The sequence below is a fragment of the Nuphar pumila genome, chromosome 6 (assembly GCF_984573655.1).
Source record: "Nuphar pumila chromosome 6, dmNupPumi1.hap1.1, whole genome shotgun sequence".
NCBI classification, from domain to species: Eukaryota; Viridiplantae; Streptophyta; class Magnoliopsida; order Nymphaeales; family Nymphaeaceae; genus Nuphar; species Nuphar pumila.
The window spans coordinates 7187712-7215342 of NC_143254.1; the positions used below are offsets into that span (position 1 = coordinate 7187712).

Here is a 27631-nt window from a genome sequence, read left to right on the forward strand (position 1 = left end):
TTCAGGGTTTTATTCGAGTTGATATGGAGGGATTACTTCAGATTTTTATCCATGAAGTATGGAAATTCCATATTTCATCTAGGTAATGTTGAAATATTTTTGTGTGTGCATGTGTGATTATTGATAACTTGAATTGCAGCGATAAGGTCTGCCAATTTAGGCAACTTAATCTCATTCATGGGGAGCCAGGCGAGTGTGACAAGCAGGTTTCATGAGGAAGATTCAAGCAACTTCTTGTTGACTCGTCTTCTCTTAATAAAGAAACTAGGACCTGCGTGTTTGGGTGCAAAACTTTGGAAAATGAGTTGTTTGAGCCTTTCTCAATTTTGTCAACTTTGGCCTGCTTAGTACCTCACCAAGTTTCTCATAAGCGAGTTTTATTTTTTGTTTGAGGTCCTAGAATCAGTATTCACAAAATTTGATTCAGCTCAGAAAAATCTGTTCCAAGTGGATAAGCTTTTTGCCAAATATCCAGTACCAACTTGGGAGATATGATTGTCCAACTTAACCTGACAAAAGGACCCTATCATAATTAATGATCGTGTTGATATGGGGAGTTTGTTTATTTCTCTTGCTGATTTCTTTTTGTGAAAAAAAAGGTGGGCCTAGAAAAATAAAAGATCTTAAATGGAGCAACGACGAGGGGTTGTTTGAATCTTGGCGGGATGGTCGTACTGGGTAACTCTTCTGAACTCTGAACATACTATGCTCTTTATTTCTGATCTATGTTGTATGTTCTATATCAAGATATATTTTGTATGTAAGTAGCTTCCTGGATCTGCTGGCAAGATATGAAAGAAAGACATTCAACCAACTAACAGGGTAATCCAAGTCATCCCAAATCTTTTATGGAGTTACTCTCTTGGGGTTCTGTATCTAGTCAGTTCAGTTGCTTAGTGTCTCGATGGTAGTACTCTAACCAGCTAGAAGTCTCAGAAACCATGGCCGCCTCTGATATGCTTTGACATTGAATTCAATGTCACAAGTCTCATTCTGAAGAAAGTCTTGGTTAGGAAAGTCACACATTAATTAAAAATCATGTTTTTCTCAGGAAAAATATTAGCACATAAAAAACTAAAAAAATAAAAATATATAAAACTATAATGGAAATATAAATTTAATAAAAAATGTTTTATTGCATTAGTAAAAATGTGATTGTGATATTTTTGAGATATATGATAACTTGAAAACATTGTAAAACTTTAAGAGCTTTTGAAAATATTGTGATATTTTCAAAACATTGCTTGATGTTTGTGAGATATTTGAATCAAATACATGAGTCTGGATCAACTCCTCTCCAGTTGGAAAATGAGGATATTATTATGGCATTCGTTTTTTAGCATGCCTACTGCCTTTAAGTATAATGCTTTGAGCCCCCAGCCTTTTCTTCGTTGCCATGACCATAATTAATTGTACAAATAAAACTTTTCTGTTTTCAGAGGAGTGTTTGGCATAGCATATTCACTAATACCCACTAAGGCTTCGAAAAACTGTTCATCTAAATTGATTCGGGTATAACCCAGGATGAAGTAGGGTCTACCTATGTCACTAGTTAAAATCAGGGGTGTCAACGGGTCGGGTTTAACTGGACCAAACCATATAAGGTTCGGGTATGGCGACAAATAAGAAGACCCGATTAAGACCTGGGTCCAAACCCAAAGGTCCGATTAATACATGGACCCGGGTATAGTTTGTGAAATTTTATACCAGACCTGAGCCTGACCCGAGTTCCGATTAAGACCCACAAATTTTCAATGTAAAAATAATAAAAAATATTATTTTACCGGGTCTGGTTCATGTAGTTCTTATAGGATCTGGGTATGGTTTCTCTTATAATAGACCTGATTAGACCCGGGTCTGGACCGAATACCATACCCAAAAATCTGGTCCAAGTCTGGTTCTACCGGGGTCCGAACCAAGCCCGAATCGTTGACACCCCTAGTTAAAACCCCTAGTTAAAATCATAGTCGACATATATTTTATACGGCAACTTATTGCCCCATGAAAATATCTTGTTGTGTGAAATATTTTTTTCTCCTTTTTATCTGCAAAATCTTGGTAAAAGATAGGGATATAAAAATATAAGAAAAATAACAAAAACATTAAATAATATAAAAAAATAAAATAACCAACATTTTAGTGACGTTATGCTGATATAAACGTAAATATCCTGGTCCTTTGGTCGTTTGTGATATTTTCCGGTTGACTGATGGCGCAGACCTTATTGAGTGCTATTGCAGCAGCACCAGGTAGTTTCTGTAGGGACACACAGCTAACTTGTTCAAAAAACTGGGTCTCTGATTTTTTGATAACTGGTGGCTTGTAGGTACCCTCTCATTGATGCAAACATGAAAGAACTGTCCTCCACTGGATATATTTCTAACAGAGGACGTCAGGTGAGCTCTTTTGTTGCTCCTACAGTGTGATCTGTGAATCTGCACAATTTCCTTGTGACTCAGCCAGCCTAGTTGGCGAGCAGATCCAGTACCTGGCCCAGGACCTTGCAGAGGTACTCTGCCAAATATCCGGATGCCATACATCACACAACACCCTCCATGTGTCGCATCCATTGATTGAAGTAAGTAGCTTGCAAGGTATTCGGTCTGATCACTAGATCTGCTCTTGCCTAGCAGGAGGTATCAGTCATTTCAATAGGCAAAGGTTAAGATCAGAGAGCATTGTTAGTTAGTACACTTGTAAAGGACATTTGGGCTTTCGGCATGGAGATTCATAAGGGTGGCCACTTCCAGCTTGCAAAAAGAATAAAAGCCTAAGACCTACCCCAGCAGGCCCTCCTTATAAGTATCCTGTGATCATAGAAGAAAAAAAAAAGTACCTCGTGGTAAGGGACAACACTACAAAGCAGATTCTGTAACGACCCCAACTCATACCCCTTGAAAATGCGATTTTTTTTTTTCATAAAATTTTTAACCGTTGCAGAAATCTTCCTAGAAACCCGGAGCCTTTACAGTTCCACTCCCAATTGGATAACCAAACACACCACAAACAAGCTTACACTTATCATCCACCAAACCAAACCATTATTCATTTATTTGAAAGAAAGAATGTTTAAGCAATAATTGTAAGAGACATATCAGAGTTATTTAAATGACATAAAAGTAAATAACATAAAACTGAGCTACATTGTCCCTCTGTGAACCGTCCAACAAGAAAGTGACACTCGTAACTCTCTCAGAAGCCAGTCGCTTCACTAATCACTGCGGCTGCAAAAAACCATAGAAGTAGGGTGTCCGAACCGAAATCTTGAGCACAAATACTTCCAATGAAACAAGTGAGCATAACGAATACAAATAAGATTTCATGCAATCATTTAGAGGAAAACAATTATGACAACTTCATAATTTTAATTAAACATTCATGCAACAAAGAATAATTTCTAAGCATGAAGAATCATTAAGCAATAACATGGATCACAATTTAAGTAAGCAGGACATTTAGCATGCATTAGAAATTAAATCTCATGCATTCACCATCATATAACGATTAAGGGAACATGTAAAATATGCATGTTCTAATGCATAGTAGAATTATGCATGATTTATGTGCAATGCATGAATACTTTATTATCTTTCATTAAAGTTTTGTTTTTTCATATGCATGCTCTATTAAATGCACACTTTAAGTTTCTTTTTTTAATTAATTATCGTTGCCCGCGGATACACCAAATGGGTAAAATCTTCAAGGTCAAGTAGGTTTTCAGGATAGCTTAACACACAAGTTGTATTTTATTACTGGGTTCCAAACTTAACCTTCGACCGATATTAGGAAGCAACACCATTCATCGAAATATTAGAAATCAGCATCTAATATCAGGGATACCAGGAAAAACAACATTCACAAGTGTCACTTTTTTGGTATACCAAAACAACTGTGTCTACACCCCCCCCTTAGGCAAAGTGTCGGACTTTCCCTAAAACCGTGGCTAGGAGAAAAAACCTCAATATCGAGTTCAGGAAAAAAAGTAAAGCACACGAAGTTTTTGTATCATCGTAGTCTCCCCAAGACTGAATCTCTAAGATTCTCATTCTTCCGATGGGAGATCCCAGAATATATATTATATTGTTTTTAATCATTTTTTTATTTATTAAGAGACAATTATTGAGTTTTGCGATTCAGCATGCAAAGCAAAGGCAAAAACTCACATCTACTCCTCGAGAACCATCACGGGACTTTCGCCCGTGGAAACACATAGAACAGTGCAATAAAAATAAATGTGATTTTTGTGATGTATTTAAAAGTAAATAAAGGAGCATCCAGTGCTCAAGGCTCTCCAGGCCTACGATGATTCACTTGGATCATCGATGCACTATATGCAAAATTCATAACAATATGCAATATATACAATGATACCAACATGTTCCTAAATGCACATTCATTCATACCCATTTAACAATGTGCATGAGCTACCACCGTCATATGCATGTGTCCACTATCCATGTTCAAGTGCTTTCATGAAATCACTTAACACACATGCATTCATTCATGATTCATAAGTACATGAGAACATTTATGCAGGATTGTACATGCCAAACACACATCGATTTCATGTATGCACATGCACTTGAAACCAATTCATAAATGCACAATAATTAAACATGTTCCATAAATATAGGCACATAAAATTGTTCATTCATAACATATGTTAACATCCACACACATGAACATAACCTGGATCTAGAAATTGAATTTTAGGGCAACACACATTCATATCATGTATGCACCTGTACCAAAACAAACTTTGCCATAACATGTTAACAGGCATGCATTCATATCCAACATGTCATATAGGAAATAAACCACATGCTTTCTAAATGCACATCCATATATGCAAACCTTTATCATGTGTATGAAACAAAAATATTCATTAGCATGTATTTACTTAATTCATATGCAACTATATCAAGTGCATGTTTTCATTTAATGCATTCACTCCATATCCAATGTATGTTTTTAATTCACATACTCACATCACATGCAAGCCTTCGTTCATAAGTCTTTTTATACATGTGACTACTTGTGTAACTATATATATATGTAGCATGACCCAACAATTCGGATTGGTACATATTCACAAAATACCCATGTAGTAACATTGCTTTAAAATATCGATCACGCAAAACGTGTTAATCATAAGCAGGTAAAAAATTGGAATCTACAATGGGCAACACACAATACAAATGATATATGTATTTTTTTTTCTAAGAAATTTGCACCCAACACATTTTGGAAATTAATATGCACAACCTATTATGAGCAAAAGTTTCCAATCTAAATAAGATTATAGTTAATTCATCAATTTCCTTTTTTATGATTTTTGATGTTTCTCTACTTCTCTATATAACTAGAAAACATTAATCTTAGTCAAAACTATACATAATCAGTTATTTTGTTTAGTACTGCATCAGTGCATAGGACATTATCAAGCAGTCGGGTTTCATATATATATATATATATTTTATTTTTATTGCAATACCTCGCCAACACCCAGCCGACTGAGTCGGCTGGGCTTGTTGCGACCATGCCAGTGCTTGGCAGTCAGCCGAGTGACACTCGACTGGCTGCCAGCTGGCCAATAGAAAAGCAAATAGTTATATTATTTTCTTTTCTCTCTTTTTTTTTAAACGTAGCCTTGAATCAAATCCGAATAAGGTGAGCAAAACATATCACGCCCCAAAAGAAAAGATTGGACTGTACAAACATGTGAATCTACTCGTTCTCCCTGGATTTCCATCTAAATCAAGCATGGAAACCCACTCATACTCTGATTTGTCACATAGATCAAAAGAAGACCCATACCTCTAAACCGATGTTTTGGAGAAGCCCAGGGATGCCGACGGCGAGGAACAACTCAAGCAGGGGTCATCGGGGGTGTCTGCCGAACATAGGGATGTGAAATTCTTTAGCTCAGAGTTTTTTTTTTTAAAAGGTAAGCTAGGGTTAGCGACCCCTACCAGTTATACAATTGTACCATTTAGTTTTGAACCTCAAACGTTCCAACACAAAGTGATGTGCACTAGTTGGTCCTGTCAGACAAGCAGAGCCCCCTTTGGTCCCCCCGAAAAGGGGGAAATCAGGCAAGGGCATCGCCCCTGCATGTCGATCGAAAAAGAGGGGCGGCAGGGGCATGCCCTTGCATGCTGAAATTGGAGAGGCGATAGGGGGCGAGCCCCTGGCTGTCGAGAACAGAGAGGCGGCAGGAGCGTCGCCCCTGCCTGCCAGAAATCGAAAGGTGGCAGGGGCATCGCCCCTGCCAGCCAAAAACAGGAGGGCGACAGGGGTGAGCCCCTGCCTGCCAGAAAAGTGAGAGGTGGCAGGTGTAATGAGATATTGCGGAAATATAAAAAGTGCATACAAGCACTTACAACAATGAATAAAAGAGACAATATCACAAATCCACTAAGAGACAATACAAGCACAAGCCTTTAAGAAGGCAACAATATAAAAAGCCTCTTATTGAAAAGAGAGAGAGCTCTCAAGAATGAAAATTATACAAGGGGATCACCCCTATTTATACAAAAGGGAGAGGAGAGAAAGAGAGGCAAAATGCCTCAAAAGGAGAGCCCAAAAGGGGGCTCCCATGGAGTCGTTGGGAGCCCCCAACGGTCACATTTGTGACCGTTGGGGGCTCCAACGACTCTATGGTTGGAGCCCCTTTTGGTCTTTAAAAAATACAAAAAATAAATGAAAAAAATAAGAAAAGAAAAATACATTTTAACAAAAACTGAAAATAGTTGTTTTCTAAAACAACTATATGAATTTACAAAAATACCCCTATTGGGTATTGATGCAATATTATATTATATATATATAAGAGATACATTTTAACACCCCCCCTCAAACTTTACGGGGAAATGACAGAAAGTTTGCCAAGAAGGAACATGAAGCGAGGAGCCGGAAGAGCTTTAGTAAAGAAGTCCGCCAACTGATATTCTGAAGTGACATACGGTAGGGTAATTGTTCCTCGTAAGAATTCGTCACGAACATAGTGGCAATCCATTTCGATATGTTTTGTATGCTCATGGAATGTATGATTGCTCGCAATATAGATGACACTCTTGTTGTCTTAACATAATTTTGAGGCTTCGGTAATATAAACCCCCATGTCTTTAAGCAGACTGCGAAACCATACAAGTTCCATTGTCGTGGTTGGCATAGCCCGATACTCAGCTTCCGTGGATGATAGTGAAACTTTTTGCTGCTTCTTGCATCACCAGGCAATCAAAGAGTCCCCTAAAAAGACACAAAAACCAGTAGTTGAGACTCGATCATTGGGATTACCTCCCCAATCTGCATCAGTATAAGCAAGAAGATTCAAGGAAGAAGAGGAGGATAGGAATAGCCCTTTATTGATGGTATTCCGAATGTAGCGGATGATTCGGAGAACAACACTCATATGCACAGTTGTAGGAGCATGCTGAAATTGGCTAACTGAGTGAACCACATGGGCGATATCTGGTCTGGTGATGGTTAAATAGGTAAGAGACCCAATGAGTTGTCTGTAAGGTGTGAGATCTTCCAGAAGAACCCCATCCTCCAACCGTAATTTGGCATTAATAACCTCGGGAGTCTCTACTTTCTTGTCATCAGAAATCCCAGACTTAGAACAAATATCTGCAGCAAGCTTCATCTGTGACAAAATATATCCTCGAGAAGAATATGCAACTTCAATTCCAAAAAAATATCTAAGAAAACCTAAATCAGACATATCAAAATTATTTTTTAACATATTTTTAACATCAATAATACTATTTTGATCATTCCCAGTGATAATCATATCATCAACATAAAGCAACAATATTATGATACTAGTACCTGCATTTTTAACAAAAAGAGCAGTGTCAGTATAACAAGAGTGAAATCCTAACTTTACCATGATATCACTGAAACGATCATACCAAGCCTTAGGAGCTTGTTTGAGGCCATATAATGCCTTCAAAAGCCGAAGTGTTTGACCTTGCTTAACAGTAATTCCGGGTGGCGGATCCATGTAAACTTCTTCACTTAAACTGCCATTTAAAAATGCATTTTTTACGTCAAGTTGATAAATAGGCCATTTTTTGGTTGATGCGACAGCTATTAAGGTTCTGACACTGGTCATTTGGGCTAAGGGAGCGAATGTTTCTTCATAATCAACGCCATATTCTTGGGAGTATCCCTTAGCGACTAATCTAGCTTTATATCGTTCCAAAGAGCCATCGCTTTTAGTTTTAACTTTGAAGACCCAACGACACCCAATATGTTTTTTGTGTGAGGGTAGATTAACTATTTCTCAAGTATTAGCCTTTTTTAATGCATTTAGTTCAACTTGCATTGCTTCAACCCAATGTGGTATAGATTTAGCTTGATTATAGTGAGCGGGTTCAAAATAAGAATGTAAGGTTATTAAACACGCCCGATAGTTGGGGGTTAAGGAATCATAGGATACAAACCTATTTGGGGGTATTGATATTCTAGAAGAATGTCTAACTTGTGGTTCCTCAGTAGATTCAGAAATTTGAAAGTATTTTTCAAGGGCACTAATAGGATTTTCTTGATTTCTTCTTGAGTAAACATTTATATTTGTATCACTATCATTTATATTTGAATCACTATCATTTGAGGATGTTATATCAAGATGGGACACTTCACGTGTATCTTCTATGTTTTCAAGAAAATCTTCTTGTATGTCATCAATAAGATCATACAAGAATATATAATCAATTTCATTTGTTTCTTCTATTTTATCAAAACCGTTCTCTTCTTCTAAAAATGTTACATCTTTTGAAACATATAGTTTATCATTCTTAAAATCATAACATCTATACCCTTTTTGATTTTCACCATATCCTAGAAAAACACATTCAATTGCTTTTGGAGACAACTTATCCCTTTTATGTAATAAGACAAAACATTTGCAACAAAAAATACGAAGACGATTGAAATCAGGTGAAAATTTGAAGAGCTTTTCGTAGGGAGAAACATTTTTTAATTTGGAAGAAGGCATTCTATTGATTAGATAAGTTGAGGTTAGAACGACTTCGGCCCAAAACTTCTTTGGAATATTCCTAGAGACAAGTAATGTTCTAGCGGTTTCTATAATGTGCCTATGTTTCCTTTCTGCTAGGCCATTTTGTTGAGGAGTCCTAGGACATGACTTTTGATGGCAAATTCCATTTTGGGTTAAATAGTTTTGAAATTCGTGGGATAAGTATTCACCACCGGAATCATATCTTAAAATAAATATGTTATTTTGGAATTGATTTTGAATTTTTTTATGAAAATCTTTAAAGGAAGTAAATACTTCTGATTTATGACTAAGAAAATAAATCCAAACATACCGAGTAAAGTCATCAATAAAAGTAACATAATATGAATAACCCCCTTTAGACATAACCGGAGAAGGCCCCCAAACATCCGAATGCACCAATTCAAAAGGTCTTGATGAAAGAAAAGTTCTAGTTGGAAATGGAATAGACTTCATTTTTCCAAAAATGCAATCTTTGCAATTAATTTCTTTTTCCTTACAAAATTTGTTTCCAAAAGGAAAGAGATATATTTTAGAATAACTTGGATGACTAAGTCTTTTATGCCAAGTTTCCATGTTTTTTTCTTGGACATAAGAACAAAAATAATTTGTAGGGAGATCGAGATGGTCCATATAATAGAGGTCTCCCTTTCTATGGCCTTGCCCAATCCGCTTCCCAGACCGGAGATCCTGCACAAAGCAACCATTAGATGGGAAAGATATTTCACATCCATGGTCGGCAATTTGAGAGACCGAAAAAAGGTTCAAATTTAGTTTGGGAACAACTCTTACTTTTGGAACACAAAAAATTTGAGAATCTTTAAAAGAGCCAATAAATTTTAAAAAAAGTTCCATCGGACGTAGAGACACAAGAGTCCTTTGAATTGGTGCAAACATCAATAAGTGCATTTTCATGGGGGATCATATGAAAATAGGCTCCGGAGTCAAGGATCCAAGAATACGTACCAGGTGAAGATGACGAAGCAATAGCCGCACCCGATGTGGAGGAAGAAACTTTTAGAATTTGTTGGAGAGCCATAGATATTTGTCAAAGAGTTTCTTTGATGTCATTGTTCTTGCCTTCATCTTCTTTGGTGGTAGTTTCTTCAAGAGAGGCCACCTTAGGCTTGAAAGTTCCATTAAGCTTTGGACAAGCGGGTTTAATGTGACCCGGCTCATAGCAATGATGACAAACAATCATTTTTCTTCCTCCATTGTAGTTTCTTTGTTTCCCAAAATGAGGAGGTTTATAGGTTCTAACATTGTTACCCGGTTTTGATATGGCAAGTACTTCATCAACATGTTTACTCATGCCAAGCCTTGTCTCCTCTTGAGTGATTTTGGCAATAGCATACTCAATAGGAGGAAAAATAGATCTATGGAGAAGTGAGGATCTCACTTGCTCAAATTCGGGACGTAGCCCAAAAAGGAATTGAAACAATCGTTCTTGTTCCATTTGTTTTTGTCTTAAATCAATATCTTTCATAGAAACCCATTTTGGCTCCAAGAGAGCCAATTCATCCCATAGTGGGTTTAGGGCACTATAATAGTCTTGAATGCTAGAATCACCTTGTTTGGTGGTTCTAATCTTTTCTTGCAAGAAATATGCTCTTGCAAGATCCTTTTGGGTATACATACCCTTCATAAAGGACCAAGCCTCATTGGCTCTACGAAATTTAGCTATATTAGCACATACCTTAAGCTCAACATTGTTCATAAACCACACAAGGATTTTTGCGTGATTGTTTTCCCAATCTTCCACTTCTTTTTGATGATTTTCAATGGCCTTAAGGCGAGCATCTCCTTCAAGAGCCTTTTCTTGACCTTCTTCGTCCTTTGTGAGCATAAGCTTAGGTTCCGGAACGGTGCCCATGACAAAACCCCAAAGTTTCTTTCCTTTGAGATTATTTTCCATTGTCGATGCCCACATCATATAATTCTTTCCATTGAGCTTGAAGGATAGGTCAATCTTTGCCTCCATGATGTTGCCAAGAAGTGAGAAGAGATTCACCAAATATGAAATACATGAACCACACCTTTCCTTCAAGAATCGAGTGGCTCTGATACCATGTAATGAGATATTGCGAAAATATAAAAAGTGCATACAAGCACTTACAACAATGAATAAAAGAGACAATATCACAAATCCACTAAGAGACAATACAAGCACAAGCCTTTAAGAAGACAACAATATAAAAAGCCTCTTATTGAAAAGAGAGAGAGCTCTCAAGAATGAAAAATATACAAGGGGATCACCCCTATTTATACAAAAGGGAGAGGAGAGAAAGAGAGGCAAAATGCCTCAAAAGGAGAGCCCAAAAGGGGGCTCCCATGGAGTCGTTGGGAGCCCCCAACGGTCACATTTGTGACCGTTGGGGGCTCCAACGACTCTATGGTTGGAGCCCCTTTTGGTCTTTAAAAAATACAAAAAATAAATGAAAAAAATAAGAAAAGAAAAATATATTTTAACAAAAACTGAAAATAGTTGTTTTCTAAAACAACTATGTGAATTTACAAAAATACCCCTATCAGGTATTGATGCAATATTATATATATATATATATATATATATATATATATATATATATATATATAAGAGATACATTTTAACAGCAGGGGCATTGCCCCTGCCTGCCGGAATCCGAGAGGCGGTAGGGGGCGGGCCCCTACTCGCCGGCAACAGAAAGGGAGGGCGCAACCCCTCCCCTGTCAACAAGGAGCACAACGAGAGAGGGGAGGCACGACAGGGGGCTCCGGCCTCCTGTCGGCCTCTTGGCGAATGCAAAGAAAGAGGGGAGGTGCGGCAGTGGGCCGTCGAGCTCCTGTTGGCCTCCCGGCGAACACAAAAGAAAGGGGGAAGAAAGGGAAAGCACAACAGAGGGCTGCCGGCCTCCTGTCGGTCCTCCGATAACCTGAAAAGAGGACGACGATGAAGAAGAAAAAGACGTACCGGGAGAGGGGGCGGGGTCGGTTGTCGTGCGAGGTTGTCGGCGGCGTCGGCCAGCGTCGGGCGGTCGTCGAGGTGCACCGGACGGGAGGAAGCGAGGGAAAGGCGAGTGTCTAGCTCGCTGGGGGTTGCAGAGGGGAGGTCACTAGGAGTGGGAGCAGGGAGGGCGCAGCCCAGAGGGAGACGAGAGAGGAGGAGCGCAGGGGTGAGGGTTTCCTCTCACCCTTGCATGCTTATAAAGGCACAGGAGCGGTGCGCGATCCCGGAAACCCCAAAGGGTTTCCTTTTTCTGTCGAGGGGGAAAGGGAGGAGAGCGGTGTGGGGGAGGAAGAAGGTTTTAAAAGACCCTCGCCCCCCTGCGTAACACGTTATAACCCTAATGGGTTAATGGGTCGAGGTCCGGATCCGATCCGGGTCCATTTTTTTTCAATTTCGTGGGTTTTACAGATTCAGTGATTGGGCTGAATACTTTACAAAGTACTTGGGCCATACAAAACACAAAATCGCTGCACTTGTAGCGATTATCTATGTTTTGTGCTTTACACAGAAAATCACTGCATGTGTAGCAACTTTTTGTGTTTGTGTCTTACAAAAGTACTCGGGGACACCTTAGAATTCAGTACTTGTGTTTGTGTGTTACAAAGTACAAATCCCTGCACAAGCCTTAGAACTCACAGGGACACCATCACCAAGGCTTGTGCTCTGTGGAATTGGGTCAGTTTCCTATCATCAGGCCCATAGCGCATGCCTTTTCAATTCGGTACTTATGCTTGAAGTGTCTCGTACCCATGTTATAAGTTAGTTTCATCTTTGCACTTTTCATTTATATTCTTATTATTTATAATACACATAATAATATTCAAATTATAATAGCTTACAAGCGTCAGTGAGGCGTGTTTTCACCTTGGACATTGTCTTGGATCAGCTCAACTTTATCGTATTCATTTGAGTTTATGCAACATACGGACATTGTGTCCCCATGATTGATCAATTCCAACATAGATTCATATGTCAAGAGCTTGCATCGATTACAAACTTAATTACTTGCATGTTTAAATCTATATGAACATGGGACCAAGTTGCTTAAGTTAAACTGTTTTCTAGTGACAAAAATTTCAACCATTTTAAACATTCAAATTTCAAAATATAAAATTAAACCATTTTGAAAATATCATAAGAAACTCATAGCCAAATAACTGCCTTTTTAAACTTTTTTGGATATGGTCCTGAGTCCTGATCCATTGAGTTTCTAACTATTTTTGTCAAACAAACATTTTTATCTGACTAGCAGAATATGGATCTCGTCTAGCTAAGAGGGACCAAAGTAGTGTTTTGGTCGTGCATAGAGTGTTTGAAAAAAAGGAAAATTTCAAAAGCACAGTAATAATCAAAACCACGCCTAAGTTTTGAAATTGCTAAAAGCACACCTAAATTTTGTCATGGTTAATTAAAGAGATACCAAAATTTCGTTCGTCAATGTTGCTGTGGAATGTGTGCTACAATTAAAATTTTACCCTAAAAAAACATTTTGAAAAAGCACCTAACCTTCTATAACAATTTCAAAAACTATAGTGTTTGTGAAATCTTTTTTTGGAAATATTTGCCTTTTAGTGCATGCCTCAAGCAGCTCACCTAAGAATCAACCGAAGATTAACGGTTAAACTTTGCAGATCGTATGCTCCTTCTTGGTTCGAGATATGGGCCTTGATTGGCGGATGGGCGCCGAGTGGTTCGAATCTTGCCTTGTGGACTATGATCCATGTTCAAATTATGGGAACTGGACGTATGGAGCAGGTAACTGTCCCATGCTAAATTGCTAATCTACACACTTTAACATGAAAATTGCAGATGTGGATATGTTTCTCTCAAAGTCCAGCTTCTATGTTTAATCATGATTAAGGTACACCTAATAAGATTAGCATATTCTTTTGTTTGATTTTTTTTAACAGGTGTTGGAAATGATCCCCGGGAAGATCGATACTTTAGTATTCCAAAGCAGGTTTGTACCATAGATAAATGTTCAAAGTGGTAATTTTGCATGAACTTGTGAGATTTTAACAAATTTTCCATTTCCCATATTTTTTTAACAGAAAAATTCATGCTACGCATAAATTTTTTATGCATGATACGCTTTTGTGTTCTGCACCATATAATAATAGTATATCAATGTAATAGCATGTAGTTATTTGTATGAAAGATTTGACACATGTTTAGTTCTTCCTTTGCACTCTTGCTTTTAGTTTACTGTTGTAGAGATTGTTTGTATGCACTAACTTACCCGAAGATTGATTAGATAATGGGATCTTTGTTAGTAGGCCCAGACCCGAATACTATCGGGCTTGCATCGACCCAGAACATACTTAAATTATTGGAGTTGTTTTGGACAAGTGGGTTTTTGGAAATGGCCCTTAAAATTGGATGGAGGATTAGACACAATGTGATTGCACACTTTTACTGTGCTGCTGCACCTGATCACCCTCTCTCTTTAGGATACAACCTGTCAGTTGTGGGGCCTAACAGCAGATGGTGGGTGATTAGGTGCAGCAGCACACCCAAAGTGTTGGTGCAATTTCATTTGAGCAATTGCATAGCATATGTCTGCACATATATGATGGTTATTACATGTGATTGCATAGTCTATGTGAATGTGATAACTTTTGCTAGGCACAAGTCTATGACCCTGATGGGGAGTACGTAGCCTACTGGCTGCCGGAGCTCCAATCTCTTCCCAAGGACCAAAGGCATCTCCCAGGCAATTCTTACATCAAACAAGTGGTGCCCCTAAAGTTTGCAGCTCATAGGAAGAAGGATGACCATGTTGCCAATGCAAGAGGGTTTAGGCCAAGGCAGAGTCCTATACAATATAAACCAAGGACATGATATAGCTATTATTCTTGGATGGATCGGCTAGGTTGTGGCCGTTCCCTGCACTTACTTTCCTGTGAAATGGAGATCTCCAGAAATTCAGATAACAAAAATGCTTATTGGCTTTCTGGATAGACCAATGGTCAAGGATCTTTGCAGGGATGCAGATTGTGATCTGGATTTGTAGTCAAGGGCATCTGTTTTTTGATCTTTCAGGAAATCCTCTTGCTCCTTTAAGCAGGTACTTGTATTTGCCCAAAGTAGTCTCATCCACAGACCAGCTTTGTTCGTACCTCATCCATGCCTCTTATCTAGTTGGTGTATGAGAGCTCCAAGGACTGAAATTGAGATGCCAAATGTAAATTCTTAAGGGCATGTCTGCAATGCCTTGTGATTCTTGGATTTTCTCAAGATCTTGTGATTTTAAATTACAATAAGGACACTTTCTCAAGCTTAGTGAAACATGGAAAAGTACACTTTTTCAAGCTTATTGAATCATGGAAAAATTATACTTTCTCAAGCTTAGTGAAACATGGAAAAAGTATAAGTTGTGATTGTGATTGCCAGCTGTGTTGTTTCTGCCTTGAATCTTTGTGAAAGTACTGAACATCACACCAAGGTGACAGGATTCGAACCATGGATTCTACCTTCTTCTCATTGTCATCCATTCCCCTTGTGTTGAGGTCGTCTTTCGTGAATGTTTCTGCCTTAATCTTTGTGATCAACATCACAGCTTCTACATTCTCAGTTATGATTGTTTATCCTCACCTATTACCAAAGCAAACGTTATGCACATATATCATGGCTTATCATGTCCGACTCATCACGCATGACACCCACTCTAAATGGGTGTGATTGTGACAACGGAAATTTTTGATTCACACACCGCACATGTATCTTACTCAAAGGTCAAATTTTCATTCAACCCTGTGAGAAACAAGTATGTTTAGGAACAGGTTGGGATTTAGTCCTGCGGAAGATAATCTCACCAAACAAATTTCACAGCATGCCTGGATTGTTAATCAATTTTGACATAATTCTCCTGTATACCCAAATACCTCTTCCGACTGGCTAGATGCATTGTGATTCGTCAATTTGAACAGCAAATTCATAAAAAATGTCACCATATTCTTTTTCTTATCCACCTTTTTGGATGAGCATTATCTTTTGAATTCCCACGACCGGATTGGATTGTGCTTTTTGATACTTTCAGATCGATCTCTCTAGTTTTCATACACTTAGATGAATTCTTATGGAATTTGTCAATGAACAACTTGGAATCTCTTGCAGGAGACCATACACGTCTAGAATAGATGCGTTGAGCTCTCAAAAATTAAATAAAAAACTTGGGATTCCAATAACACCTTGTCAGTTGCGCTAATGCCATGTTTGCTAACGTCTCATGACATTAGGATTCATGCAAATGAGAAAATGAATATTATTGGCATGGCTAAAAAAAATCAGAAAATGAGCATTGATAAGCCGATTTTCATTTGCCTTTACAAATAGGGATGGCAATGGACCGAGGCGGGGGACAAGGTCTCCACCCCCACTCCATCTCAAAATCAGAACCTCCATCCCCGCCTCCATCCCCACACAAAGATGAATTTTAACCTCCACCCCCGCCTCCATCTCCATTTTATGTCCTCCATCCCCAGTCCAAACGGGGTGAGGCGGGGCCCATTTCTCCTCGGTTTAGTGTCATCCCTTAGAAGGATTGGGGATGGGGATGGGGATGGGGTGGGGTGGGGCAAGGCGGGGATCGAGATGGGGATGGGGCGGGGGAAAGCATAAGTTCATCCCCGCACGGGGATGGATTTTAACCTTCATCCCCGGTCCAAACGGGGTGGGGCAGGGCTCCACTTTCCCCCGGTCCACTGCCATCCCTATTTGTAAATGAGAGTTTTTTATTTTTTATTTTATTTATTTAAGATAATTTGAAAACCAATTCCAACTGGGAGTAGAAATTGAACATTGATCTGGCTAAACAGATTTTGATGGTTAAGATATTTGACTCGAACACAAACTATTGAAATGACTAAAACACTTTCACGATAATAACTTTGAAAAATTAAAATTACTTTTTAAGTCAAAAGACTGTCTTAGTAACAACTAACCTTATTTGGTTTCCCTAGTTCCTACTCTGATCATCCACCGATAATTTGACCATCTCAGGACGCAACAAAAACAACCTCCTCAAAACTCCAAATTCCAAAGCTATTCGTGCCAACTGCATTAATTTGGATCAAAAATTTCAGTCTAACCAAACCCGATGAACTTGTATTCAGATTAGATTCAAGTATGACTTGGGCCTTACCTGATCCATTCACACTAGGGGTGTCAACGTGTTGGGTTTGGTTTGGACCAGACTTTGACATGATTTTTGGGTATGATATCGGATCTGGACTGAGTCTAATCGGGTCCACTATAAGAAAAAACATACCCAGACCCGATAAGAATTGCATGAACCAGACGCAGACCATACCTGATAAAACCATATTTTTTTTATCATTTTTACATTGACAAAATTCGGTTCTTAATCGAAACTCGGGTCGGGTATAAAATTTCACAAATTATACCTGGCCCCGTGTATTAATAGGACCTTTAAGTTCGGACCTGGGTCTTATTATTTATCATCATACCTGGACCCTATAGGGTTTGGTCCCGACCCATTGACACCCCTAATTCAAACCCCTACTTGAGTGGCAGACTATGTCAAAATGATTCGTGGACTCGAGGAGGAAGCTGGATTCCGATTGACTAGAAAGTTTGAATTTTTTTAATAGATGAGACACGGTGACACATAATTTTTTAATTTTTAATCAACAAAAAGCCAAATTTGAATATTTTAACATTAAAAATAACCTTTTATTGAAATAAATTTAAAATATAATAAAATATTATTTAAATATTAAAATAATTTCGTACGTGTTGTTTCTGAGACTCTTGTCCGAGCGTATCACCATAGACACACAGCCAAAATAGAGTGTAGACCAACCAGACCTACTTGGACCCTTCCCAGCAACGTTTCCCTCCCGCTTGGTTTAGACTTTCGTACTCTGACCGATCACTGAGAGAGAGAGAGAGAGAGAGAGAGAGAGAGAGAGATGAGCGAGTCGAGGGAGAGTAGTCCAGATTGGCTTCGTTCTTTTCAGGTGCCACCACCATCTTCGATCCCAATGCTTGTGTTGTTGTTTTCTGTTCTAGCTGTCTCTCTGCCAATTTATTCATCTTCACACCGTTGTGGAAGCCAAGAATCTACAAGTTGGGTGTGCTACTTTGTTAATGATTCTATTTAACAGATGGGTTGTGTTATATTAATTGTAGTGCATTTTCCCTTGTTGGTTTCGAGTAATATAGTATTTTGTCTCTAATTCTTTTAGGTATGGAGCATGTTGGCTTATGCACTAGTTGTGTTCATGAATGTGGTTTTCTTCCCATTTTTGTCTTTGTGGGTTTTCTTCTTCAGTGGTTGTTTTCTTCATTTTTGGTGGGGCTTCAGCGGTTTCATTATTGTGTTGTTAGAAATCTTACTTGGTTAGCAGTTTCATCTGTTTTTTGGGGTGGAAACTGAATTATTTGTATGTGGGTGGGTGGGTGGGCATGCATGGTCTTTAAGAAATTCGATTCGAATGGTATCATGTTTATGTAAATCTGCGTCGACTATAATTGTTGAAGAAAAGGTAAATGGTACCCATAACTGTTTGATCTCCTAAACTGTAGCAGTAGTCTTGTTTTAAACTCAAACTAAATACACTTTTGTTGGATACTCAGCAAGTTGAAATGGCTTGAAACTCAAACGTGTTTTAGAATGACTTTTTTTTCGAGAATTTTCAAGTGTAATGCAGCGGATACGGTTTTGTAGGCTCCACATGCTTCCCCTGCATTGTCCAGTCCAAGTGGCAGCCCAAATAGGAAAGATGATGGAGACTTTGAGGAATATGAGGGAGATCTAAAGGGTAAATGGAGCGATAACAAAGTAATTCTCCTTGACAGTGAGGTTGAGTCTCCGAACAAGCGTCGAAAGACAAAGGTCGGGAAGAAAAACAAACAAGAAAAACATCACGATGAGAATGAAGGTGCGTATCGGTGATGAGAACAATTTGCAAAGATGCAAGCAGTGATTTGTGATCCTTGAATCTATAATGAAGTTAAATGTCAATACTTGTTTGGCCAAAACAAATGTCTATCAACAACTGCATCTTCTTGTTCTCATTTTTGGTTACCATTTAGGAAATGAAACAAGTTTTTCTTTGCATAAATCCCTTCTATATTCATACTGTTTCAATTTTCTTTTGAATAAGGTGGATTTGTTATTTTCATTACAATGATATCAATCATGAATATTAGGAGCTGCATGGCTGTAATCCTTGTTATTTGATCCATGCTAGTTACAACCGTGGATAACAATGAAGGAGAAGCTGGTGCTGACATATCTGAGAATGTGAAGGAAGTGTCATTGGACAAGAAAGTTATACCTAATGTAAGAATTTGCAGTACTGGCATTTGCACTTCTATGTTGATACCACATGCTTGTTGCTTGCTTTGATTGAAAATTGATGAAAATGGATTACTTGCTCAGAGTAATGCTTGAGGAAGTGGTGGTTGCGTGCGTGCATGCATGTGTCTGGGTGTGTGTGTGTGTGTATGTGTGCGCACACACTCTCTGCGTGTATGCACGTATGTGTATCAAAATTAATGAAAAATAGAAAACATTGTCAGCCAATTCCCAATTGAAACACGGTTGTTTGGCTGTGTTAAGTTGTAACATATATATATATATATATATATATATATATATATATATATATATATATAGTATTTATTATGTTGTAATAGGAAATACCCATTGGGGGTATTTCAGTCTTTTCACAGTATTGTAATAGACTGTGCCCATTAGGGGCACAATAGTCTTTTTTATAATTTATCCTTTTTTTTGTAACTTAGTATAGAGTTTAGGGCATTTTAGTCAATGGCCCATAGAGTCGTTGGAACCTCCCCAACGGCTCTATGTGTGGCTTGTTTTGTGTATAAATAGGGATGTTCCCTGTCTTATATCTTGAATGTTTTTCCTAAGCATTCTATTCAATAAAGATTATATTTTTTATGTTCTTGTGTTATTGTTTTGACCCTTTGATGTCTTGTATATGCACTTTGTGCTTGTGTAGTGCCTAAGTGCTTTTGTATTGTTCTTTATTGGACTTATAATAGTGCTTGTGCATTTTGTATTTATTTTTTCGCATATTTCATTACATGGTTGTTCCAAAAAATATGATTAATTTGCTCAATATTCTATGAATTGATTATATATAATATGCTATTTTTGAATTTAATGTCTCATATAATCACCAAATCTAGTCTGCATTGAGATAGTAAGAATTGGTTGTACTTGGAAGCCATTGTGTCTCATTGGATGAAAACCTACTCCTATGATTGGCATGAGCACATGAAAAGAATATGAGAAAAATTGGGTAGCAGTGGTCCTTATTAATTTAGAGAGAACCAAATCTTTGAGATGGCTATGTCTTATGCAATAATGAAATAAAAGTACAGTCACTCTCAAAATTAAATATGCTTAAGAAAGAAAAAAGATTCTAAGGGAAACAAAATAATGTATTGGAGTTTCTCGTTAGATATGGTAATTCCCCTTCAGAAACAATTGGGTAGAGGGCATTCCTCACACGGTAAAATTTCAGATTTTCATGAGATGTGTTTATGTTATATGGGAAAACAATGACATACTTTTGGGTTGCAAAATGTGTAGAACAAGACATATTTGTCTTTTTTTCTTCTGATTCTTATGTACATGACTGTAATTTCTTCTGTATGAGGGTATTTTAGTCTTTTTGCCATGTTCTTTCATTGTAATCCTAAGGGATCTCATATATTGCTTTTATACTGAATGAGAAAGAGCTACAATGAGAACCCAATAGTTTGAGAGATCTCTTCTCCTTGTGGCATGTGATGCAGTGAGTAAACCGACACCTTCACGCAAAGGTTGCCGACGTTGTTGCTCTTTAAAACAGTGAGGGAACCGATGCTGTCACGCTATGGGTTGACATGATGCTGGTCTTTCAACGCACAACCAGTCGAACCGCCTCGAGTATTCAAAGGGAACGTTGTGAACACCCCAAATTTTTCAAAATTTTGTAAATATTCTTCTTTTGCCCCTGGCCCCCATTTTCTGAGAAAATTGAGTCAATTTCAATCTAAATTTTAGTTATTCTTCGAATTTTTCTGAATAAACTCCATTTTTTTTATATCTGACTCAATTTCGGATCTGGATCAAGTGTTAAAATCCAAATCTGAGCCTCGTTATCCAAATTTTAAATTAAATTTACAAAAATACAAAAAATAATTTTTGAAAGGCTCAGACAGTCCATCCGGTATCTATTTGGATCCACGGCTCTGTATTTCTCGATTCGAGGTTAAAAACTCGAATATTTCCTCAAAACCTGGATCCAAACCCGTTTTTTGAAGAAATTTCTAAAATTCAAAACCCGAATTCTCAAAAAACCCCTCTTTTGTAAATATTTCTCAAAAATTACAAAAATTATTTTAAAATCCCTTATTTTCCCTTAGATTTTAGAATTTTATATCAAAAACACCAAAAAAATGGAGAATTAAAGAAAAAGAACAAAAAAAATCAAAATGGAAAAAGAAAATACAAAAAATAGCTCGAAAGCCCCTTTTTGAAAATCATCTTTTGTTAAAAACCATTTCTTTTGAAAAACCTTATAAAAAGAGCCTTCGTTTTGAAAATTTTGAAAAATTGAAGGACAGACTTTGAAAAGACCCCTAACGACTTTCTGTTACAAGAGGATCGCAGCGACCGCTCTCTCCTGCTCTCCAACTCTCTCTTTCCCTTCTCGATCCTTCTTCAGCATTCTATATAAACAAGTTTAGAGAGCCTTCAGGGGGCATCCGTTTTCACCCCCACATACTTCCACTTGACGATCCCTTCTCTGATCACATTTCACCCCTGCATTTACTTCCCCTCTCCTTCTGGTGTTCTCCAATCAGCAGGAAGCTGAAGAATCCCTACAAAAACCAAAAAGAAGGGTCACTCCTCTATGAGAGGACCTACATGAGTTCGACCATTGCAAATCCATCCCTCACCAATCCACTAGCGCATCTCTTGATCCCCTCTCAATCCTATTCCTCCGATCTTCCCTGGAGTTACTGAAGGAAGACCTTGTTAAATTATGTAATCAAACTTGTAATTTCGCATATATATTTTATATATATAAGGTAATACATATACATATATAATATATATGTATATGTATTTACCAATTATATATATAAAATATATATATATATATTCCTAGTAAGGGTAGTTTAGGAATTTTACACATATTCTTTTTCGAGAATATGTTTTTGTATTTATTTTCTTTTTCTTTTTTCTTTATTCCTTTTTCTTTTTGCATTTAATGCATTGTACTTGCATTGGGAGGGGCCCAACCCACTAGTCGTTGGACCCCTCCAACGGTCACATTTGTGACCGTTGGAGGGGCTCCAACGACTATGTGGAGCCCCTCCCAAGGCCTTCTCAAAGCCCTATATATATGGGCAGCTCCTCTTGTATTTTCTTAAGGGATTTGGGATTATAGCCCAACCTCTTTAGTTGTTTATGAATCTTATGAGTGCATTTGCACATTTGTGATTCGGTGTGTTGTGCTTGTTGTGCACAAGTGTTCTTGGGTGTGTATGTTCACACATTTGTTCTCAAGGTTATTGCGTTATAAACTAAAGTATCTTGTTGAAGATACTTTTACATGGTATCAGAGCCTCGTTGAAGAAGAAGAATTGCGATTCGCCTTCTCTTGCATTCCTCGAAAAGCATGCCTTCAAGTTTTTTAAAATCAAAGAGGATCACCTTCTTCGAGCAATATTTTAGGAGCCTCTCTTGTCAAGAAAGACGCGAAAAGTAATTAAGGTACGTACTATCCCTTGCATTCTTTCCTCTCTAATGGGCGAAAAAGACTCTCATTTCTCTCTTGGGTTTAAGCTTAATGGCTCAAACTATCATGTTTGGGCCGGTAATATGGAAGCCCATATTAAAGGAAAGGGGCTTTGGGGTTACGTTCATGGATCTATACCGGAACCGGAACCGGAACCGGAACCGGAACCCAAAATTACCATTATTGAAGGAGGGGATATTAAGATCCTTGAAGGGGATGAATGACAAAAGGCCCTTGAAGAGTATTCTAAGAAACATGATGATTGAGAAATGAAGAACTTTAAGATCTTATCTTGGATTTTTTCATCCGTTGAGACCAAGATAAACACTAATATCATCAAATTTAAAAGGGCTTCCGAAGTTTGGGTATATCTTGAGAAAATGTACACCTCAAGAGATCTATCCCACAAGTACTTTCTCCAAAAGAGGGCTTTGACTCTCCAACAAAATGACATGACCATTTGGGAGTACTTTGCCGAATTATCCTCTATTTGGGACGAGCTCGCAATCCTTGAACCTAAATGGAGTGGTGAGGCAATCGAATTAAGGCACAAACAACTTGAAGAAGACCGGTTCTTCAACTTTTTAAATGGCCTTAGACCCGAATTTGAACAAGTTCGGTCCTCTCTTCTCTCCGCCTTCACATCTCCCTCACTTGAAGATGTTATCACCAAGCTAAGTGGTGAAGAAACCCGTATGGGGATTGGCAAAAATAATCCTAGCATTCTTGTTGCTTCCTCTACTCAAGAAGATGGTGAAATGGCTAATGCCGTGTCAAGACCGGGAAATAACATGCGGACCTATAGACCTCCTCATTTCAAGAATCAAGGTCAAGGAGCAAATGATCGGTATGGCAAAAGAGACTATAGCAAAGTGACTTGCTATCATTGTAAAGAACCTAGACATATCAAACCTTTGTGTCCTAAATGGAAGAAATTGATTGCAACGGCTATGGCATCTCAAGTTGAAGAACGACCTTCTTCATCAAGTGAGTCATTTTCTCTTCAACAAATCGTAGAAGCACTACAACCTCTTCTCAAGGGAGGTACTTCCGGAGCCGCTATGTCATCCTCTTCTCCCGGTAAGTCATCTTGGCTTTTAGATTCCGGGGCATCCTTTCACATGACCCCTAGCTATTGCTCTCTTTCAATTTTTTCTAAAAATTCCTTTCCATCCTTTGTATCAACCGCGGACGGAACATCTCTTGAGATTAAAAGAATAGGTAATTTTGAAAAATAAGACTTCTTTGTTCCAAAAATTCGTTTTATCCCAAACCTTAACCTAAATCTTCTTTCCGTTTCCCAACTCTCGGACCATGGTTGCAATATAAAATTTTCTTCTAATAAATGTTGGATACAGGATCGCCAGTCCGGGAGATTGATTGGGGAAGGCTCTAGAAGAGGAGACCTCTACTACGTAGATTTTCTTCAAGTTCCCAAGAGTCAATTTTGCAACGTCGTCCAAAACAAAGATATTCCTGTATGGCATAAGAGATTGGGTCATCCCAATATAGTTAAAATCTCGTATTTGCCCTTTGTTAAACATCTTTGTAAAAGTGACTTTTTGTGTAATGAATGCATTCTTGGGAAAATGAAATGTTTGCCTTTTCCTCAAAGATCTATGTTTACAACAAAACCATTTGAAATTGTCCATTCCGATGTATGGGGACCGGCTCCAGTAATGTCAAAAGGAGGTTTTTCATATTATATGATCTTTGTGGATGACTATACTAGGTTTTGTTGGATCTATTTCCTTAAACATAAACATGAAGTTTTTTCAACCTTTAAAAGTTTTCACATGATGATTTCAAATCAATTCAATGGATGTTTAAAAATCTTTAGGTCTGACTCTGGAGGAGAATACCTCTCAAATGAATTTAAGAGTTATCTTGAAAATTTTGGAATTCTTCACCAAAAATCATGTCCGAAAACCCCTCAACAAAATGGGTTAGCCGAACGAAAACACCGGCACATTATTGAAACAACTAGGACTTTGCTCATTTCTCAAAACATTCCAAAAAATCTTTGGGCTGAGGCAGCCCTTACCTCTGTCTATCTCATAAACCGACTTCCATCGAAAAATTTAAACAAAATTTCTCATTTTGAAAAACTGTACGATAAGGAACCTGATTATAGCAGGTTAAGGGTCTTTGGGTGTAAGTGTTTTGTTCTTACTGATAAGAATGACAAACTTTCTCCAAAAGCCATTCCTTGTGCCTTTCTTGGCTATTCTGAAACCCAAAAGGGGTTTCGTTGTTATGATATCAAAAGTGATAAATTGTATGTTTCCAGGAACGTGAGTTTTTTGGAAAATGTTAGTGGATTTGAACGTTGTGACCCCATAATGAAAATATGGATTATTCTTTTTTATTTGATTTATTGAATAAGGACGATGATACTAGTGATAATGAGTCAGATCAAAGTAACCCAAATGAACTTGAAACCGAGGAAAACATCTCCTTGTCTCCTTCGTCACATCAACCTATTGAATTACCTAGAGACCCTATCACCTACTCTCATAGAGATCAAAACAACTTTAGGAGTGCTCTTGACAGATATAATGATGCCAGTTCCAGTGCCTCTCAGAATGAAGTGATCCCTCGTAGAACTGAGAGAAGTAGAAGGCCTCCTTCTAGGTTCATTTCCTATGACTCTTTTTCACCAAGATATAGAGCCTGCCTTAGTGCCATCCACTCTTATATAGAACCTAGAAATTTTGAAGAAGCACGAAAGTGCCCTGAATGGATTAATGCCATGGACAATGAACTTGAGGCTCTAAGAAAAGTCAAAACCTGGGAATTTCAAAATCTTCCTAAAGGCAATAAAACAATAGGGTGCAGATGGGTCTTCAAAGTAAAAACTAAAAGTGATGGATCCCTTGAAAGGTATAAAGCTCGCTTGGTTGCAAAAGGATATAGTCAAGAATATGGTATTGACTATGAAGAAACTTTTGCTCCTGTAGCTCGTATGGTCACTGCTCGATGTCTTATAACCGTTGCCTCTATCAACAAATGAAACATCTATCAAATGGATGTGAAAAATGCCTTTTTAAATGGCGACTTAAGTGAAGAACTTTACATGGATGCTCCTCCTAGAATGGAGACTCCTAAGGGAAAGGTGCTTCGTCTTCAGAAAGCACTCTATGGCCTGAAACAAGCTCCCAAGGCTTGGTATGATAGATTTAACTCTGTTATGATTGAGAATGGTTTTTCCTCTTGTTTTACTGACACTGCTCTATTTGTTAGAAAATCCAATGCAGGGATTGTAATTTTACTTCTGTATGTTGATGACATGCTCATCACTGGGAGTGATTCTAACGGGGTTAAGCGTATAAAATCTATCTTAAAAGATAAATTTGAAATGTCTGACTTGGGTTTTCTAACTTATTTTTTGGGAATTGAAGTAGCATACTCTCTTAGAGGATATTTCTTATCTCAATCTAAGCTTGCTTCTGAGATCATTGACAGGTCAGGTATTACAGATGAGAAGCTTTGTGAAACTCCTGCGGTAGTAAGAGCAAAGATGAAAATTGATGATGGGGTTCCCCTTTTGGATCCTACACCCTACAGACAGCTTGTAGGATCTCTGATGTATCTGAGTATTACCAGACCAGATATATCCCATGCAGTCCACACTGCAAGTCAGTTTCAGCATGCTACATCCGTTCACATGAGTGCCATCTTACGAGTCGTAAGATACATAAAGGGTACTCTAAATAAGGGAGTTTTTCTGTCCTCTTCTTCTGACTTAAAATTGATTGCTTATACTGACTCAGATTGAGGAGGTGACCCAAATAACCGTCACTCCAACACTGGTTTCTGTGTGTTCTTAGGAGACTCACTAATTTCGTGGAGATGCAAAAAACAACAAAAAGTGTCGCTCTCCTCAACTGAAGTTGAATATCGTGCCATGACAACTACTACCATGGAGATTGTTTGGATTCACCAACTGCTAGAAGACATGGGGATCAAAATTGAAGGACCCACCAAGCTATGCTGCGACAACAAGAGTGCAATCTACATTGCAAAGAATCACACCTTTCATGAGCGGACTAAACACATCGAAATGGACTGTCACTATGTTCGTGAAGCATATCTCCGAGGAGTTATTGATCTCCCTTATGTCACGTCCGAATATCAGTTGACAGATTTCTTTACTAAAGCCTTGTGCGCTCCGCGGTTCAACTTCCTTCTTGGCAGACTTTCGGTCATCTTGCCCTAAGTTTGAGGGGGGGTGTTAAATTATGTAATCAAACTTGTAATTTCGCATATATATTTTATATATATAAGGTAATACATATACATATATAATATATATGTATATGTATTTACCAATTATATATATAAAATATATATATATATATATATATATATATATATATATATATATATATATTCCTAGTAAGGGTAGTTTAGGAATTTTACACATATTCTTTTTCGCGAATATCTTTTTGTATTTATTTTCTTTTTCTTTTTTCTTTATTCTTTTTTCTTTTTGCATTTAATGCATTGTACTTGCATTGGGAGGGGCCCAACCCACTAGTCGTTGGACCCCTCCAACGACTATGTGGAGCCCCTCCCAAGGCCTTCTCAAAGCCCTATATATATGGGCAGCTCCTCTTGTATTTTCTTAAGGGATTTGGGATTATAGCCCAACCTCTTTAGTTGTTTATGAATCTTATGAGTGCATTTGCACATTTGTGATTCGGTGTGTTGTGCTTGTTGTGCACAAGTGTGCTTGGGTGTGTATGTTCACACATTTGTTCTCAAGGTTATTGCGTTATCAACTAAAGTATCTTGTTGAAGATATTTTTACAGACCTCCCCTCCCTCC

At 38.0% G+C, this 27631-nt stretch overlaps 1 protein-coding gene across 7 annotated transcripts in view; it reads left to right on the forward strand.

Moving 5' to 3' along the window:
* LOC149833796 (cryptochrome DASH, chloroplastic/mitochondrial-like) overlaps positions 1-27631 on the forward strand; it is a 95521-nt gene that overhangs the window by 10781 nt on the left and 57109 nt on the right. For all 7 annotated transcript variants that reach the window (XR_016432712.1, XR_016432715.1, XR_016432713.1 and 4 more), the window contains exons 8-14: positions 6-82; positions 600-678; positions 2327-2396; positions 13643-13766; positions 13922-13971; positions 18703-18916; positions 19229-19320. Coding sequence is in view for 3 of the 7 variants with exons in the window: in XM_090011027.1 (XP_089867153.1) it covers positions 6-82; positions 600-678; positions 2327-2396; positions 13643-13766; positions 13922-13971; positions 18703-18916; positions 19229-19320 (706 nt within the window). In the remaining 4 variants the exon portion in view is untranslated. The remainder of the gene's footprint in view (positions 1-5; positions 83-599; positions 679-2326; positions 2397-13642; positions 13767-13921; positions 13972-18702; positions 18917-19228; positions 19321-27631) is intronic.